This window comes from Anabrus simplex, chromosome 2 (genome assembly GCF_040414725.1).
Source record: "Anabrus simplex isolate iqAnaSimp1 chromosome 2, ASM4041472v1, whole genome shotgun sequence".
Classification (NCBI taxonomy): Eukaryota; Metazoa; Arthropoda; class Insecta; order Orthoptera; family Tettigoniidae; genus Anabrus; species Anabrus simplex.
The window spans coordinates 750,619,054-750,638,205 of NC_090266.1; the positions used below are offsets into that span (position 1 = coordinate 750,619,054).

Sequence of the window (19,152 nt, forward strand, 5' to 3'; positions counted from 1 at the left end):
CAAAATGTACAGGAATCAGTGCTAAGAAAGGGAGTTGGCAAACAATGGAAATTCTACATGTAAATTAGGGCAAGCTGCATCTGTGACATGAATTAGATGTTTCCCTGTTTTGGGCTCTACTCTTTAAGAGTATTGAAATCCTTATTATTTTATGAAATTTTTAATTTCATTTCCAATTTCCTACACTGAACTGTGCAGCAGATTCCATGTTCCTGTGTCATAACATATTATGAATGCACTGCATTGTTATAAAGACATTTGAAATTGGCATGTAGTTCGCACGCAACTCCTCTTAAAACTTCCGCCCTCTGCGCATGCTCATGCGGCTTGGCCAAATAAGATATAGATCGCCGGATTGTCTGCACCTGGTTCATGTAGCATATACACTCTCTTAAGAATCAGTGATGGCAGCATTTGTCAAGATAAGGAAAAATATCTTCAGACAAGATTATCGAGAGTGTTGTACTTGATCCCGGTTGAAGATCAGAAGACTGGTTGTTCATTACTCCTGAGTGGAACATTTCATGGAAGTGCCACCTGCCAACGAAGTGTGCATATCCACAGTATCTGACTCAGTGAAAATGAAAAATAAGTTTGAAGAGCATACATCAAAAATGTCTAACAAGAGAACCATGCAGACCTGCCAAAATGATGAAATATATGAGGCCATGTTTTTATGGTTCACGCAACAGAGAGAGAGAAGGGAGTTACATTATCAGGGCAAGTTATTCAAGAAAAAGCCAAGATGTTATCCGAACTGAAGGGCTAGGAGGGTAAAGGGGTTTAAAGCCAGTGTAGAGTGGCTAGAAAAGTGGAAAAATAGATACAGCTGCATCAAGAAAAAGTTTGTGGGTAAAAGTTATCTGCCGATGTCGATGCTGCAGACATTTTGAAAACCTAAATGGATGACTTTCTGGAAGGATTTAGTAGAGATCTGATTTTCAATATGGATGTGATAAGTTTGAATTTTAAAATGTTACCAAACAAAATCACTTGCTCACGAAATGAAAAGTCACTTGGGCAGAAAATGAACAAACAAAGTATGACAGTTCTGCTCTACAGTAATGCTTCTGGAACACACTGACTGCAGTCTATGTGCATAGTAAAATCTACAAAACCCAGGACTTTGAAAGATATTTTGGCAAATGCTCTTCCTATCTTATCAAAACCAGAAATGTTCCTGGACGTCCACTGCCTTGTTCAATTGTTGTAGGTACGACATCATAACTGGTGTAAAACCTTCAATTATTATGTTTAATATATTTTATTAAATGCTAAATTATCTTTTATTACATGTTAAATATGACTAATACATGGTTTCCCTGTAAATATATATCATAAATTTGTATAACCTCAAATACGTATTGTGTATAGGTTTAACCTCAAAATCTATATAGACGAAAGCGGTAGAAAAGTCTATAATGTTCGTATATTAGATTTATTCTACTATAATTTGGTATATATGAAGGGTTCTGGAAACTTACTGTAAGGTTTATTATCCAGATACATGTGGACACATTAGGAATGTTGAAGGAATGTCCATGTGTATTGGTAAACAGCAACGAAGGTTCCAGCTGGATCCATTACTGGAGTACTCCATTCGACTAGCTGGTCGATTGATGTTTCGAGTGTGTTCCATTAGTGTTGTAAGAACCATTCCAGAAATCAATAATACTAGACGGTCGGTTGAATAGTATATATATCGAGCTGTCAGTCAGCGAGTCAGTCAGGTTGGATTCGAAGGCAAGCGATGGACTGCGAGTGACTGTTGGGCTCCACGGTGGAGTCTCTGTGTTCAAGAAAGCGTATGTTATAGTGCGCGAGTCAGTGTTGTTGATATCTGTATTTGTCAGAATCGACTTCAGGGTACTCCGCTATTAAGTGTTGTAGTGTCAGTTGCAACTTTGTATAATTGTGTGTTGTGACTTACAGTGACAAAGTAATTTACATAAGGAAGTGAAGGTGTTCTCGTGTGATATTTATTTCCGTCAAATAAAATCGCATTTGAGAACGATACACTTAATGGTTTAGAGATGAATTTCTCCCCAGTGTTCTTTTTGGAAATGTAAAAGTCTTGCTAGAAAAGCAGTGTCGTTAATCGATAATGCACCTACATTCCCACAGAGTCTGTAGGACAGTGACATTATTGTTCAGTTTTTACCTGTAAATGTCACGATGTCTGATATCCAGCTCCCAGACCAACGTGTATTAGAATGCTTCCAAAGGCACTATCGGTCGTTATTTCTTAAATACATGTTGCAAGAGACAAATTAATCAAAAAAATTTCCTCAAATTCTGAAAAACCTTTCTTCTCTGGAAAACATTTGTACACTACTTTTCTTGTTGCTGCTTGTTGTTTTATGGGGCCTAACATCGACATACCTTTTCTATTCTTCTCTAGTGGTACATAGGAACCAATCAATTTTGGTGATATTTATGAGATTTTATTGACTTTCTAGTCTTCTCCACGATTTTGTATTATACTGATTTGTAGATGGGTCGAAGAATCATTTTACTGAATCTTAACCCTGTTGGGTTACTAAACCTTTCTTAAAGGAGAGTACTCCATGTATTAAAAAAAGAATGAAAAATGGTTACTCTTTATTCATGATCTGGTAGCATAAAAATATTTAAATGATGTAAAATTTTATATGGAACCTCTTTCAATATATGTATATTGGCACCTTGGACCCTTATCCTTTTCTCCCATTCGAGCAAGATGTGACTGTAACCTTCCCACTCCAATATCCTCCCCGCTTGTTTCTACGTACCACCCACTATCCTCTACATGGCCCACGCACCTGATTGCAATTGTTCCCACTGCGTTTCTAACCAGGTGTCATCAATACTGTATGATGCCCATTTAATGTCGAGGCAACTGGGCCTTTTGAACTCTCTAGAGAAGAAGCACCAGTCTCATCACAATTCTTGCTGAATGTGTCAGTGTTCATTATTTTGCCACATTTTATTTTATACTTCATTGCTGCTTTCCTGCACTTTAGATTCAGTGCTACAGATTAGGAAGTTGGCAATTTCCTGTACTCTGAATCGATTATGACACTGTCTTATCAATTTATTACCATAGTAATGCACTACTTAGTGCTTGAAGAATGGATCTGCCAGCAGCTAATCCTACACAGGCATAGAAGTCCCATAACCCTTTCAGACCGTGTACGCACAATTGTGTGGGTTCGTATTTTATTTATCCCTAACCGTATTTGATGTTTCTTCGGCGCTAGACCGGATTGCAGTGATTGTGCGGGACACGTGGCGTGTATTTCAATTGTTTTTAGTATGCGCTTGACCACCAGGGCGAAGGAAGAAGAGTTTAAAAAGCACAGTTGATCGGCAAGATGGCGGGAAGCAGTAGCGCCAAAAGTATTTATTTATTGCATTTATATTAATCTAGAAGCTTTACTGAACACCGGAATATATTCAATGAAGTGTGTACATTGGTTACTGAACGTATAATTTGAAGATACATCATCCTATGTGATACGAGGTTTTGAATTTTGATACGCACAATTGTGTGGACTTTTTTTTTTCGGATGTTAGTTTTTATTTTGTAAAATAAACTATCAATGTGTGTATTGAGGAGCATTTTAGTCAGTTTTTGACATACAAACAAAAATTCACACCTCCAGTTTTCTTTCAGGTCTGAAAGGGATAAGCATTTCCATTATTGATGTTAACAATTAATTTCTTATGACAAGCAGCCATTCTTATATAAAGCTTGAGCACAAAATATGAGGAAATATGAAAATAATAGTAATGACTGGAGATTGGATTTTAAATGTAATCCCTTTTTAAATTTTAATATGAAACCTGGAAAAAAAAATTTAAAAAATTTAAAAAATTGCGGTGTTCAAGCCTGTTTTCCACCGACCCAATTACATGGTTTTGAATTCACTTTTTAGTGCATATTCCCCATTTCTTTAAAGTATTTCATATTTTGATCCTTTATTTGCAGCATACCACAAAAATTTAACTTATTCCTATATTTTTTCTGACAAACTGCAACTTCTTGATTTACTAGTTTCATTTCCGTATTGATAGTTCACGTATGTATAGACAAGAAAAGGTTCCAACTTATCAATACGATTTTATTATTGTAAGAATTAGCTTACAGGACCGGTTTTGACTTTTAAATAGTCATCATCAGCTGTACATGAATATCTTTACATTTGTGTCAAGAATTAGTTGTATGCCCTTTTCTAAAGGGAGATGCCATAAGGATGTGTAATGTAGCAAAGGCTTTTCAGTCTGTCAAACACATAGCAAATACAATGTAAATTAAAACACTAAAAGCATATCTGTAAAACACACACTAACATACAAAGAATGACATGTTTCGTTCTACAAGAACATCCTCAGATTCTATCAAATCACTTAAAATAAGCTTATATATGTACAGTATTGTTTACGTAGCGTAAACTTGTCAATGATAGAGAGATAAGTGATAACATGAAACAGTAATGACAAAAAATAAATTATATACAATTATAATATAGTGAAAAACTTACGTATTTATCTAGACTGCCGATGTTAAGTCTGTTGTCACCAAACACTAATTCAGGACTGCCATAAGGAAGCATCATGTCTAAGTGTCCAAATTGGGCATGTTGAATGTAAAATGGTTATTTATTATAATTCAGGTGCTTAGGTATAGAGCTATCTCTTTTAGGACTAGAATTTGTTTATAAAACCTAACTTATGCTTAAGTCTAAATTCCAAATACATAAAACACATTAAAATACACAGTACATGTTAAAATCCTTTAAAATAACGAATATAAAACATTTCATAGAAATGAACGCATGCGTCTTGCGAGTATGTTCTCATTTGAGTCCAATGTGGTAAATAATTCAGTGCTTGCGTTCATAAGCAATGCTGTAGCTCTTAGGAAGTCTTAATGTATATTTAAATGTCTTCACTTGTGTGTGTGGTGAAAAGCTTCTTCTATTGTTAACAAAATCCAGTTATATAGACTGAGGTATGTGCAGCTGTGAGTGGAATATTATCTTTTAAGTATTGGAGGAAGTTGTGGTCTTGGTTGTATGTAAGTATTTCTTGATGCAGAATGGTGGCTCCTTCTTCGTCTATAACTGCATGCTGATATATATTATCTGTGGAAGACGAAAATAAAGTATGAGTTGAGTTATAAGCTGAAGGAATGCCTGTATGTGTGTGTGTGTGTTAATGTGAATGTGTACTTACTATTGCCGTCGTGGTTGGGTAACATTGGATTTGAGAGCTTTGCGTGTACTGTATCGCGTTCTCCTTAGGTTTGTGTCTGCTGCTGCGAGGGTATGGATAGAGGTGTAGGGAGAGTTGCTGTTGTGCTGTTTACCATGTAGTGTGTATTTTAATGTGTTTAATGTATTTGGAATTTAGATTTAAGCTTAAGTTAGGTTTTATAAACAAATTCTAGTCCTAAAAGAGATAGCTCTATACCTGATTACCTGAATTATAATATATAACCATTTTACATTCAACATGCCCAATTTGGACACTTAGACATGATGCTTCCTTATGGCCATCTGCCTTTAAAAAAGGGCATACCAACTAATGCTTGACACAAATGTAAAGGTATTCATGTAGAGCTGATGATGACTATTTAAAAGTCAAAACCGGTTCTGTAAGCTAATTCTTACAATAATAAATCGTATTGATAAGGTGGAACCTTTTCTTGTCTATACATACCAAACTGTAACTTCCCGAGACAAGCTACAACGGCTTATGATAAATAGTGTTCGTCTCCTGATTCCCCTACATTTCTACAGATGTCAAAGAGGAAATGTTTTATTGTTGCATTACAGGGTAGCAAAAATTGGTACCTGATGCACGAAAATTAATGAACTGTGTCAACGAGAACTGTTATTTAGAGAACGCTTTTGCACATCCTATAGGCCCTGCGGAAATATTGTTTGTGAAAGACATTCGTAATCGCAGTTTGACTCATCCAGAATGACTTGTAGCACACTTTGCATTAATGATCAGAAGTACATGAAGACTTGATACAACTTACATACATACATTATCATTATAGACTGTTATGCCTTTCAGCGTTCAGTCTGCAAGCCTCTGAGAATTTACTAAACGTCGCCACAATCCTCGATTTGCAACTAGTGTTGTGGCCTCATTTAGTTCTATACCTCTTATCTTTAAATCGTTAGAAACCGAGTCTAACCATCGTCGTCTTGGTCTACCTCTACTTCTCTTACCCTCCATAGCAGAGTCCATTATTCTCCTAGGTAACCTATCCTCCTCCATTCGCCTCACATGACCCTACCACCGAAGCCGGTTTATGCGTACAGCTTCATCCATTGAGTTCATTCCTAAATTAGCCTTTATTTCTTCATTCCGAGTGCCCTCCTGCCATTGTTCCCACCTGTTTGTACCAGCAAGGATTCTCGCTACTTTCATGTCTGTTACTTCTAACTTATGAATAAGATATCCTGAGTCCACCCAGCTTTCACACCCGTAAAGCAAAGTTGGTCTGAAAATAGACCGATGTAAAGATAGTTTCGTCTGGGAGGTGACTTCCTTCTTACAGAATACAGTCGATCGCAGCTGCGAGCTCACTGCATTAGCTTTACGGCACCTTGATTCAATCTCACTATATTACCATCCTGGGAGAACACACAACGTAAATACTTGAAATTATCGACCTGTTCTAGCTTTGTATCACCAATCTGACATTCAATTCTGTTGAATTTCTTACCTACTGACATCAATTTAGTCTTCGAGAGGCTAATTTTCATACCATACTCATTGCACCTATTTTCAAGTTCCACGATATTAGACTGTAGGCTTTCGGCACAATCTGCCATTAAGACCAAGTCGTCAGCATAGGCCAGGCTGCTTACTACATTTCCACCTAATTGAATCCCTCCCTGCCATTTTATACCTTTCAGCAGATGATCCATGTAAACTACAAACAGCAAAGGTGCAAGATTACAGCCTTGTCTAACCCCTGTAAGTACCCTGAACCAAGAACTCATTCTGCCATCAATTCTCACTGAAGCCCAATTGTCAACATATATGCCTTTGATTGATTTTAATAATCTGCCTTTAATTCCATAGTCCCCCAGTATGGCGAACATCTTTTCCCTCGGTACCCTGTCATATGCTTTCTCTAGATCTACGAAACATAAACACAACTGCCTATTCCTCTCGTAGCATTTTTCAATTACCTGGCGCATACTGAAAATCTGATCCTGACAGCCTCTCTGGGGTCTGAAACCACACTGGTTTTCATCCAACTTCCTTTCAACAACTGATCGCACCCTCCCTTCCAAGATGCCAGTGAATACTTTGCCTGGTATACTAATCAGTGAGATACCTAGATAGTTGTTGCAATCCTTCCTGTTCCCTTGCTTATAGATAGGGGCAATTACTGCTTTTGCCCAATATGAAGGTACCTTACCAACACTCCACGCTAATTTTACTACTCTATGAAGCCATTTCATCCCTGCCTTCCCACTATACTTCACCATTTCAGGTCTAATTTCATCTATTCCTGCTGCTTTATGACAATGGAGTTTATTTACCATCCTTTCCACTTCCTCAAGCATAATTTCACCAACACCATTTTCCTCCTCCCCTTGAGCTTCGCTGTTCACAACACCACCAGGATGATTTCCTTTTACATTGAGAAGATGTTCAAAATATTCCCTCCACCTCTCCAGTGATTCCCTGGGATCTATTATGAGTTCACCTGAATTACTCAAAACACTGTTCATTTCCTTTTTCCCTCCCTTTCTAAGATTCTTCATTACTGTCCAGAAAGGTTTCCCTGCTGCTTGACCCAGCCTTTCCAGGTTGTTACCAAAATCTTCCCATGACTTCTTTTTGGATTCAACAATTATTTGTTTCGCTCTGTTTCTTTCATCTACATACAACTCCCTATCTGCCCCGGCCCTTGTTTGGAGCAATTTCTTATAAGCCTTCTTTTTACGTTTGCAAGCTGCTCTCACTTCATCATTCCACCAAGATGTTCGCCTTTTCCCATCTTTACACACAGTTGCTCCAAGGTATTCCCTGGCTGTTTCTACTACAGCATCCCTATATGCCACCCATTCACTTTCTATATCCTGAACCTGCTTAATGTCTACTGTTCGAAACTTCTCACTAATCATATCCATGTACTTCTGTCTAATTTCCTCGTCCTGGAGATTTTCTACCCTTATTCATTTGCAGACAGATTTCACTTTCTCTACCTTAGGCCTAGAGATACTTAGTTCACTACAGATCAGATAGTGGTCTGTATCATCGAAAAATCCCCGGAAAACTCGTACATTCCTAACAGATTTCCTGAATTCAAAGTCTGTTAAGATATAGTCTATTATGGATCTGGTACCCGTAGCCTCCCACGTGTAGCGGTGAATAGCCTTATGCTTGAAGAATGTATTTGTAACAGCTAAACCCATACTAGCACAGAAGTCCAGCAAACGCTTCCCATTCCCATTAGCTTCCATATCTTCCCCACATTTACCAATCACCCTTTCGTATCCTTCAGTTCTATTCCCAACTCTCGCATTGAAATCGCCCATTAGCACTATTCTATCCTTGCTGTTTACCCTGACTACGATGTCACTCAATGCTTAATAAAACTTGTCAACTTCATCCTCATCTGCACCCTCACATGGTGAATACACGGACAATCCTAGTCCTAATTCCTCCAACTGACAAATCTACCCACATCATTCGCTCATTTACGTGCCTAACAGAAACTATGTTCCGTGCAATGGTACTCCTGATAAAGAGCCCTACCCCAGACTCTGCCCTTCCCTTTCTAACACCCGTCAAGTACACTTTATAATCTCCTATCTCTTCCTCATTATCTCCCCTTACCCGAATATCACTTACTCCTAGCACATCCAGATGCATCCTCTTTGCTGACTCAGCCAGTTCTACTTTCTTTCTTCCATAAGCCCCATTAATATTGATAGCTCCCCATCGAATTCCATTTCGTTCGCCAAGTTGTTTCCAAGGAGTCCCTCGCCTGTCAAATGGGAGTGGGACTCCGTTACTCCCATAGGTGCGAGGCTTGCTTAAAATTTTCTGAGCTCGGTCGATTCATGAAGCAGGATGCTGCCCTACTTGCACATAGTCCAAGTGAGGATCTCTCCTCTAACGGGTTATGGACCACCGGTGGATTGTATAGTCCTAGCCGCCTGAGCACAAGGAGGACCACGACTCAGAATATGTCCGAGATGGCCACTCCCATTCCATAGCAACTGGTATCCCGACTCTCAGGACCACTTACTAGGCCACTCAGCCGTTGCCCATGGCTCACGAACTAGGACGTGACTACAGTAACCTACAAACTTGTTGAAAGTACTTATTTACTAGATTTAAAACTTTATGTGAATGAATTTATGAAAAGTTTAATTAAGTAATGTTATTTGCTCTATGTCCCACTAACTACTTTTACAGTTTTCGGAGATGCCGAGGTGCCAGAATTTAGTCCCGCAGGAGTTCTTTTACGTGCCAGTAAATCTACAGACACGAGGCTGATGTATTTGAGCACCTTCAAATTCCACCGGACTGAGCCAGGATCGAACCTGCCCAGTTGGGGTCAGAAGGCCAGCGCCTCAACCCTCTGAGCCACTCAGCCCAGCATGAAATGTTTAAACTTCGTGCTGTGACAGGGAGTCTTAAGTAAAATGGCAAAGGTGGCTCCAAGCAGTAGCCAGCTGTGGAATATAGTAAGCATAGTAAGCTGTTTCAAGAAAGACTTCATCTACAGTGACTAAGATTATCCGCTGTTCCTTGTGCGACGCCCATTTTAAGGTACATGGAAAATTTATAAAAGACAGAATAGTTCAACATATTCAATATGTAAGGCATATATTTTTTTTTTAAACTTTGTGGGAAAACACTGACACAGTTGTTCATACAGACATCTTTGCAGAAGGCAGAAGAGAACAGCAAGAAACGGAATACTTTCTTTACCAACATTACAGCCGTTATGCAGAGTTCTAATGATGGCTGCTGCAAGCTCGGCTCTCAGAGGTTGATACTGACTAGGCACCGTACATTCTTTCAGCATTTGAGGACAGTTATATCCTCTATATCCCAATCTCCATCATATAACCTGTGTTTCTCACACTTTACATAGGGTATGCAAAGCAATCGGATGAATACCAGACAGCAAATTCTTTCATATCCAAAACTCAAGATGACTCTGATTAAGGCTCCCGATATAATACACCATTACAGAGAGAGCACGGGCATGCCACTGCCCAAGTTTCCCATTATAACGAGATGAGGAAGGATATTCAGTGCACTCCAGATTTCTGCCGGTGTCATCATGAGGCTTAAAGAGAAGGCACTATCCAAGGAGACCTGGTGGAGTGTGGTAGAAGTGAACAGCACGTTGGATGGATTTGCAGAAGACAAACTGAACTGAAGTTTATCAAAGAATCCAGACATTGAAAAGCGAATAAAATGTTCAGGATAAACTTACTTTTCACCTCTAGTTTTAGTTGATGTTCAACAGTAATTTTCTGTTTATAAAGAGATTCAGCATTCGAAGAGGCAGAATATGACTTAGATATATTGAAATGTTGAATGTGATAAAATACAATACTTTCTGCATGTTGCGAAGCGATGTTAGATTGTGTGTGCTGTATGTATCCATAAGCATGCTGAAAAAGTAACATAGTCCTTTTTAAGTAAACTTCTGTCTACGATTTTCCTTTCTTTCTTCTTCTTTTTGATGAAAAGTGTTCCCTTCAAAATCCGGTCTCTAGTAGCGACATTACTTATTAAACATGGGAAATTTCGGAAGATCTATCAATACATCACTTCATGGAAGATATTTTATTTCCTTATATCAAGCACATGCTCTTACTTGTGGAGCTGTATTTGATGACTGGGACTGATGCTGCTGACGTGCTTCACCTGGAACAAAGAGGTTTGTAAAACACACTGACAATTAGATTATAGTGTATAGACATATAACACAACCCAGCATTTTCAAACTTTCTTTTTGCGGCAAGAGCTGTGATAGGTGATCTTAACTAATTTTGGGTCGCTTAATACGAATCTGTTGTCCGTTTCTACATATAACATCACGTTTCCTCGCAATAGGTATATCAAAATAAAATATAGACCTGAATATTGCATATAAAAAGTACTGAAAATGTTGATAATTTTGAAAATATTTCTAATTTTTTTGTATTATTGTACATTTTGAAATAGCTGAATATTGTCTTGAATTATTATATACAATGAATAATTATTGAGTATAAAATTACAATGAACTATTTAGCATTAATTGTAATATAATACTGATTTACACAAAACACATAAACAAAGAACTCTGAGGCAATGAAAGCAATTTATTTTCACAATTAAACCTGATTTACAAGCAAACACTGTAACTTTTATTCAGTATCTTTATGAATTCATAAATGTGAGCAAAATAAACTTTAACAGCCCTAGATGTCCCCTTGGAATGAACGCTTGGCTGCCCAGCATCTGACTGCATCAAGTTTATCTTCTGTTTTCAAACACCAACCGTAGTTGGCCATCAATGGTTCATCCCACCTCCCCTGGTATCTTCTTTCTGCCTCCTTGGTGTCCTGCTGGAACCTCTCTCCCATCTCTTCACTAACAGCCCCAAGATTTTCCCTAAAGTGATCGTGATGAAAATAAAGAAAGTGCAGCTTGACTCATTCTACACCCCAAATCTTTCATATCATCCAACATCGTTTTCACTATTGTTTCGTATTGTTCATCCTTTACATTTCACAGGAACTTCATTATGACGTCTCTTATTGAATTCCATGCAAAAAGTTCCACGGCAGTCATCGTCTGTTCAAAGTTTCTGTCTTTCATAAGCTTTCTAATTTGTGGCCCATTAAAAATGCCTTCCTTGATTTTTACATCAGATAAATGTGGAAATTTGCTTGCAGTGTACTTGAAACAGGGGCTACTTTTGTCCAAGGCCTTAACCTGCTTCATGATTCCCAGTTTTATATGTAGTGGTGGCAAAATATTTTTTTGTGGCTCAACTAAGACATCATTTGTAATATTTTTCACACCAGGTGTCAAAACTTGTTTCTTTGGCCAGGAAAGTGTAGACCAGTGTTTGTTCTTAGCTCTGCTGTCCCATTCACATAAATAACAAGGGAATTTAGTGTAGCCTGTTTGTTGTCCTAATAGAATACCACATACCTTAAAGTCACTACACACATCCCACCAGTGCTCATGATATTTGATTTTATCTAAAACAGTTTGCATTGTGATATAATTTTCTTGTAGTGAAACGGAATGTGCCACAAGAATCGAAGCTAGAATGTTTCTTTTACGAAGTAGTACAGCCTTTAAGCAAACCACGGCCACTCTAACAGCCGATTTGCTGTTATCACAAAACAGCACTGTGCCACAATGACATTTTCAGACATTAAATGGCAAATGACATGAAAACTAAATGTGATACAACAGAACCAACAACATTTCTGAAATCAGGAGGCCATATTTAGTGTAAATCACGTATCAGATGCTTTGCTGCAAAAATCATGCTGGGTAGTATAATTAGTCAAAGGAGTTTTGCCTTACCAAATGTACGTCCCGTAGGTCTTAATTTAGGCATGCCTTCAGCAAAGAGTCCTCCTAGACCATTGCTGCGAGATACATCTGTACTGTTATAACTGCTGGGGTTGTTGGAGGTAACATGGCTGACACTGTTGGTATTTGTGTTTCCTGTAGGTTTCCCTGAAATCATGGAACACACTATTCACAAACTGACAATAAGTATAACTTAAACAAAACATTTTCCAATATGTTACTTTCCTCAGAAGCATGCTAATATCAATCCATTCACAATGTAACTAATGTAAAAAAAAATTTTAATATTTTTAAAAAGCAGTAAAATGCCAGTATTTATACAAAAAGAGGCCAGGAATAATGAAGTCCATATCTTAAATAACAACAAATCTCAATATTCATTTCAGAGCTCGGTGCCAAAATATAAAATATTAAACATTACTACCAATGAGATAAGAAATAAGTTAGTGAGATATATTAGGCAAGATGTGTCACACACTTCTTTCCATAGGCTTCTTTCCATCAAAAAGATATGTTGTTCTATTTGTGCAGAAAGTTAAGGGTGAAAAGCCACACAATGGAAGACAAAAGGAAAGCTATTCAATTTTAGCATAAAATTACAACTTACAGTATAGCAACAACTAGTATCTTTTCCCTGGAATCTTTGGAATAAGACAATGAATCCAGAGGAAAGAACAACATGCTGACTGCAATGAAACATCTGTTAAGTTATCCCATCAATGGTGTGATACAAGAGGAAATGAGAGACTAATGTGCCCTATAGTTAACTATACTGCACCCTCAGCATTGGATGCCAGATATAGCTGACAAAGAGAGCACGATTTTAAGACGCAGACTACAGTGGAAGAAACATTAAGTTAGCATGCAAACTTCTGCGTAGGAAGAGTGAGAAAGGGCTATTCGTTCCAGTTTGGAGTGCTGAGGCCACTTCCGACAAGTGTCTTCTTTGGAAGATATCGACCAATATGGATACTAAGTTATTCAAATGTTCCACGCAAATGAACACTGTCGGAGAATGAAAATTGATTTCACAAGGAGTAATTAGTAAAGATGGCAAATAATTAAACACAAGAAGCCTTTATTAGGAATTATCAGTCTATTTGAGGAGCTTTCTTTATCGTTCTACGTTGCGATTTTATTTGACGTAAATAAATCACACGAGAACACGTTCACTTCCTTGTATAAATTACTTTATTTACACTGTACGTCACAACACACAATTATACACACTAGCAAATGATACTATATACAACACTCAATAGCGGAGTACCCTGAAGTCGATTCTGACAAGTACAGATATCAACAACACTGACGCGCGCACTATAACATACTCTCTCTTGAATTCCCCGCCTCACTCACTCACTCACGTCCAATTATCTGACTGACTGGCTGACTGACTTGACAGCTCGATATTTATACTATTCGATCAACCATCTAGAATGATCGCCTTCTGGAAGGGTTTTTACAACACTCTAATGAAACACTCGGAACATCGATCGACCAGCTAGTCATACATACATACATACATACATACATACATTTATTGAACATAACAGGCGACTTCGCCCCTATACATGTTCACATGCAATAATGATAATAATAATAATAATAACGATAAAATGAATAATAAATAATAATAATAATAACAAAATGGATAATAATAATAATAATAATAATAATAATAATAATAATAATAATAATAATAATAATAAGGATAATAATAATAAGAATAATTAGCAGTCATTAGCTGAAGCAGTTCACTCACTCAGTGTTCATCCAGTGTCCTTATTATGCTCTGTACTTGCGTCACATTCTTGTTACTGACCTACACCTGATCAATAATCAAACAACAACACTCAGCATTTCAGCACTTGCATTCCAGCTAACTTTAAAACAAACAGACCATGCATTCCTGTCCTCTTACCCAACTCCACCTAACTAAGTACTCAGTCCCTATATTCCCTAATCCATTAGAATTTTAACATACTGTCCCCTTCCCTTATACAGATAACTATTCCACCCCCCTATTCCCCTGCCCACCCTCTAACTCACTCTCCTTCATTTTACTCTCGCAGGCCTTTTTTGTCGCACAAAAATACCTGTTCAATTCACCCCCTTTTTCCCATTGTTTAATAATCCATCACAGTATTGCGTTCTCATCCCCTCTCCCCAATATTTCCCGATGCTCGGCACTCAATAATCCATGTCTTAACCCCCTCGTTACCTCACAGTCTCTTAGCAAGTGAAACTCATCATTCACATCTCCACAAAGTACACACCTTGTCTTATCCCTCCCCTGTAACCAGCCTGTATTCCTTGGCAAACCTAAAAGCCACCACATCATCCCATATCGTTTTGACCTATCGACGTATCTAATATTCAACCCTGCTATCTCCTCTATTTTCGTCAAAACAGTCAGCGAATTTCTTAGTCTGCTTTCCCCCAATAATTTCTGCCTATGGATATCTCTAATTCTCCTTTCCAGTATATTCATCCCTCTCACTTCTGTCTTTGACCAAACCTCCCCCCCACAGGTGTCCTAATCCTATCCTCTCCAAATATCCCTTTATTTTTTCTAACCATCCACCCTTATACATGCTCTTAAATTGCTGTACATATGCTGCCTGTAATACTCTCCCACCTTCCTGTCTTTTTAAATTCATCCAGTATCTAACTATTCTTTTCACACCCTCTGATTCCAAATCCTCCCCACACATTAATTCCGCCCCTACATTTGCTGTACACCTCGGTAAGCCCATCACTAACTTAGCAAAACTACTAACAATCCTTCTTAGTTCCTCTCTTTTCTCATCCAGCCCCCAAACTTCTGCTCCGTATAATACCCTCCCAACGATTACCGACCTGAACACGAGTCTCAGTGTTTTATAACTGATCCCCGGGTACTTGAGTAGCAAATTTCTGACTGAGGCTAAGGCTGCCAATCCTCTATATTTCACTCTTTTGATCTGGTCACTCCAAGTTCCTTTATCATTAAAAATAACTCCTAGATATTCCAACTTCCTTACCTGTTCCAATCTTTCTCCCTGAATTACCCAATTCCCTTCTATCTTTCTTCTTTTGTCCACATGTACTACCAATATTTTAGACTTATTTCCATTAATTTTCAATCCCCATTTCCTCGCAAATAGCATCACTGACTCTAAGGCCCTATTCATAGCCCCTGCAGTTAGCGTCATCAATAACACATCATCCGCGAATATCAGTCCTGGTACTTCCAAACCATTAATTACTGGTACAGCCCAATTTTCTGCCCCAAACCCCTCTAAAATATCGTTGATAAATAAAATAAACAGTATTGGCGATAACTTGCATCCTTGTTTTAAACCCACCTTGGACTCTAATGGTCCACTCATTCTCCCTTCTCCCAATTTTACACAAAACCTGACGTCCCTATATATTCCTTCCACTGCCCTCAACATCTTCTCCGAAATCCCTAACCTACCTAATTTCTCTAGTAGGGCCTCTCTATTCACCTTGTCAAAAGCTTTCTCAAAATCTATTGCTGCTACATAAACCGTACTTCTAGCCATATTCTTATACTTTTCTAAAATAGTCTTTACTATCATTATATTATCCACTGTTCTTTTCTTTTTCCTAAATCCCCCTTGGTAATCTGTCAAAATTTCATTTTCTTCCGCCCACCCGCTTATTCTGTTCGCTAGCACCCCAGTATATATTTTACTCAAAGAATCCAACAGAGATATACCTCTGTAACTGTTCACATTGTTCCTACTACCCTTCCCCTTGTATATAGGGCATATAATTCCTGTTTCCCATTCCTTAGGGTAATTTCCTCCCTCAAATATCCTATTGAATAGTTTAACCATGCCCTCTATCATTATCTCATTTTTACTAATTTCCTTCCAAAACTTGTTATTTATACCATTACACCCCCCGGCCGACTTCGCTCTGGCTCTGCTTATCACTCTCCGGATTTCCTCTCTTGTGATTTCTTTATCCAGGTCATAAATTGCCACTCCCCTATTCCTCCAAATTACTTCTTCTCCCGAACCTCTCCATCTATCACCCCCCTTTTTTCCTAGTAATTCATCAAAGTGCCTGACCCATTGCACTTCCTCAATACTCGTTCTCTCTATATTCCTTCCACCCTTAATAATTCTATTAATCTTATCCCAAACTCTCTCAACATTGTTTGTCTTGCAGTCATTATTTATGGCTTCCATTTGTTCCTCTAACCACGTCTTTTTTGTCTCAGAGATTTTCTTTTTATACTCCTTCCTCAATCTACAGAAAAACTCCCTTTCTTGGCTCCCACCTTTCCTTCTATATTCTCCTAACGCGTCCATCACCTTCCTCCGCAATCCTTCACACTCCCTATTAAACCATTCTTCTCCCTCTTTCTTATTTCCTTTTCTAGCTTTCACCTTCTGCGCTATCATCTTTATTGGATGTAGCAACAATTCCAAGGCTTTATCAGTATTATTCTCTTCTAACGCCCCTTCCCACCCATATTTCAGAAGATGTAGCTCCTCCTTTACTACCCTATTCCAATCCCGGCCCACCTTCTCTGTCCATTTATACTTATTATAACCACTCCCTCGTTTATCCTTTGTCTCATCTTCCTTCATTGTACACTTCTCTTCCTCCCTTTTCAGCATAACCCTCACCGGGAAATGGTGTGATTCAATCCAATCTCCTATTTCCATACTTACAACTTCCTCAATCATCCCTTCCGAACTTAAAACCATATCTATCACACTACCCCCCTTCTCCGTAACATATGTCAATTTCCCCGTCCTGTCACCCTCTATCCACCCATTCAGAATATACAAATTTCCCACAGCACACATCTCTAGGAGCTTCTCTCCATAACTATTTGTAATTTTGTCCTCACTCCTTCTACTTTCCAACAAACACATTCCATCCTCCCTACTATAAACTGGGCTCTGTTCTCCTATTCTCGCGTTCCAATCCCCAAATAACAACATATCCTCCTCACCTGGATACATTCCCCTTATCCTACCAATATCCACCAATAACTCTTCAAAAAAATATTTATTTGCATATGCTGAATTACTAGGGTGGCAGTAAACAAAAGCTAGATTTATTTTCTTCCTCCTTCCCTCACTCCCTCCCAAATTCAATCTCAGCCATATGGTTTCCATCATATCGGTCTCTATATCCTCTACTCTTTCACTAATTTCTTCCCTAATTAGAACTATCATCCCTCCTGGTGCTCATCCCTTATTCCTCTCTTTTCTTCTATATTTATATTTTATCTCAAACCCCTTCCATGAAATCTCCCTCCCTGTTTCCAACCACGTCTCCAAGAGTGCCACAACATCAAAACTTTCAATTACTTCCCGAACTTTCTTGTTTCCTAATTTGTTCCTTAGTCCCTCAATATTCACACATCCTATCTTCCAATATAGTTATAACTTTCCCTCCCTCCCTTCTAGGTCTCCCCCTCTATTCTTACTTCTAGTATTTATCGACCTCTCTCCCTCTGTATCCTCCATCCCTTTACGTACTTTTCCCCATATGTCTTTTAAGCTCTTACTTCTGACTTTACTCATAATTTTTTTACCTTCTTGTCGATCTGTCTCCTCTTGACCTTTCTTGTTCACTACACCACTGCACCCTGTTCTCACCCCTTCTTGCTGCTCACCCCCACTCACCCCCTCACTATTTTGGACTTCTGAATCCACCTTCCTTTGTCCTTTCTTGCTCACTGCACCTCTACACTCTACTCTCCCAGTTTCTTGCTGCTCACTCTCACCGTCCACTTCACTATCTTGATCTTCTGACTCCCGGCTGCACTGCCCATTCTCTTCCGAGATGCTCTGCTCTCCTGCCACGTCCCTCCTCCTCTTCTTTTCTTCTTTCTTCTTCCCATCTTGCCTTGTCCTCTCACCACCCTCAACCCTCTCGTTTTCGTCCATTTCCTTTGGCTTCGTCACTGAATGTACTCTAACCCATCGCCCGTTTGTCACCTCCAACCTCAGACCTCTTATTCGGGCCTTTAGCCCCTGGTTCCTCGCTCTCCATAGGTGCCTATTCAAGATCTTCATATTTTCACTTCCTTCTCTTCCCATGTCTCCTTTCACCCCTATTTTCAGCCCTTGTAAATTCTTGCTGTTACCTAACACAGTTTCTGCCATTAAGGTTTGGAACAATTTAACCCTAATTGGCCTCCGACCTTTGATTTTACCAACTCTCTCTACATCATCTATGTCTATCTCACTAAAGTTTATCTTCATTGCATCACGTATAACTTCCACCACCTTATATATCAGCTCAATCTTGCTCTCTCTCGCCCCTTCCTCCACTCCATATATAAATATGGCTTTTTTCAATCTCTCCTGCCTGTACCCCTCCGCTTCTTTCTTCATCTTCATCACCTCCTCTTTCAGATGTTTCACTTCCCCTCTCAATAACTCGATTTCTTTCTCGTTATTGACCACTCTCCTGCTCGATTCCTCTGTCTTCGTTTCAAGCCATTTCTTCATGTTCCCTATCTCCTTTCTCTGCTCCTCCATCATGTCCTTTATTTCCTGCACCTTATCCCATTGACACTTTTCCTGCATA

At 38.7% G+C, this 19,152-nt stretch overlaps 1 protein-coding gene across 2 annotated transcripts in view; it reads right to left on the reverse strand.

The window, feature by feature from the left end:
* Nucleotides 1–19,152, reverse strand: part of LOC136864433 (WAS/WASL-interacting protein family member 2) — a 192,478-nt gene that overhangs the window by 83,373 nt on the left and 89,953 nt on the right. For both annotated transcript variants that reach the window (XM_067141424.2, XM_067141423.2), the window contains exons 4-5: nt 12,574–12,729; nt 10,862–10,911 (exon numbers count right to left, since the gene is read on the reverse strand). In XM_067141424.2, the coding sequence (XP_066997525.1) occupies nt 10,862–10,911; nt 12,574–12,729 (206 nt within the window). The remainder of the gene's footprint in view (nt 1–10,861; nt 10,912–12,573; nt 12,730–19,152) is intronic.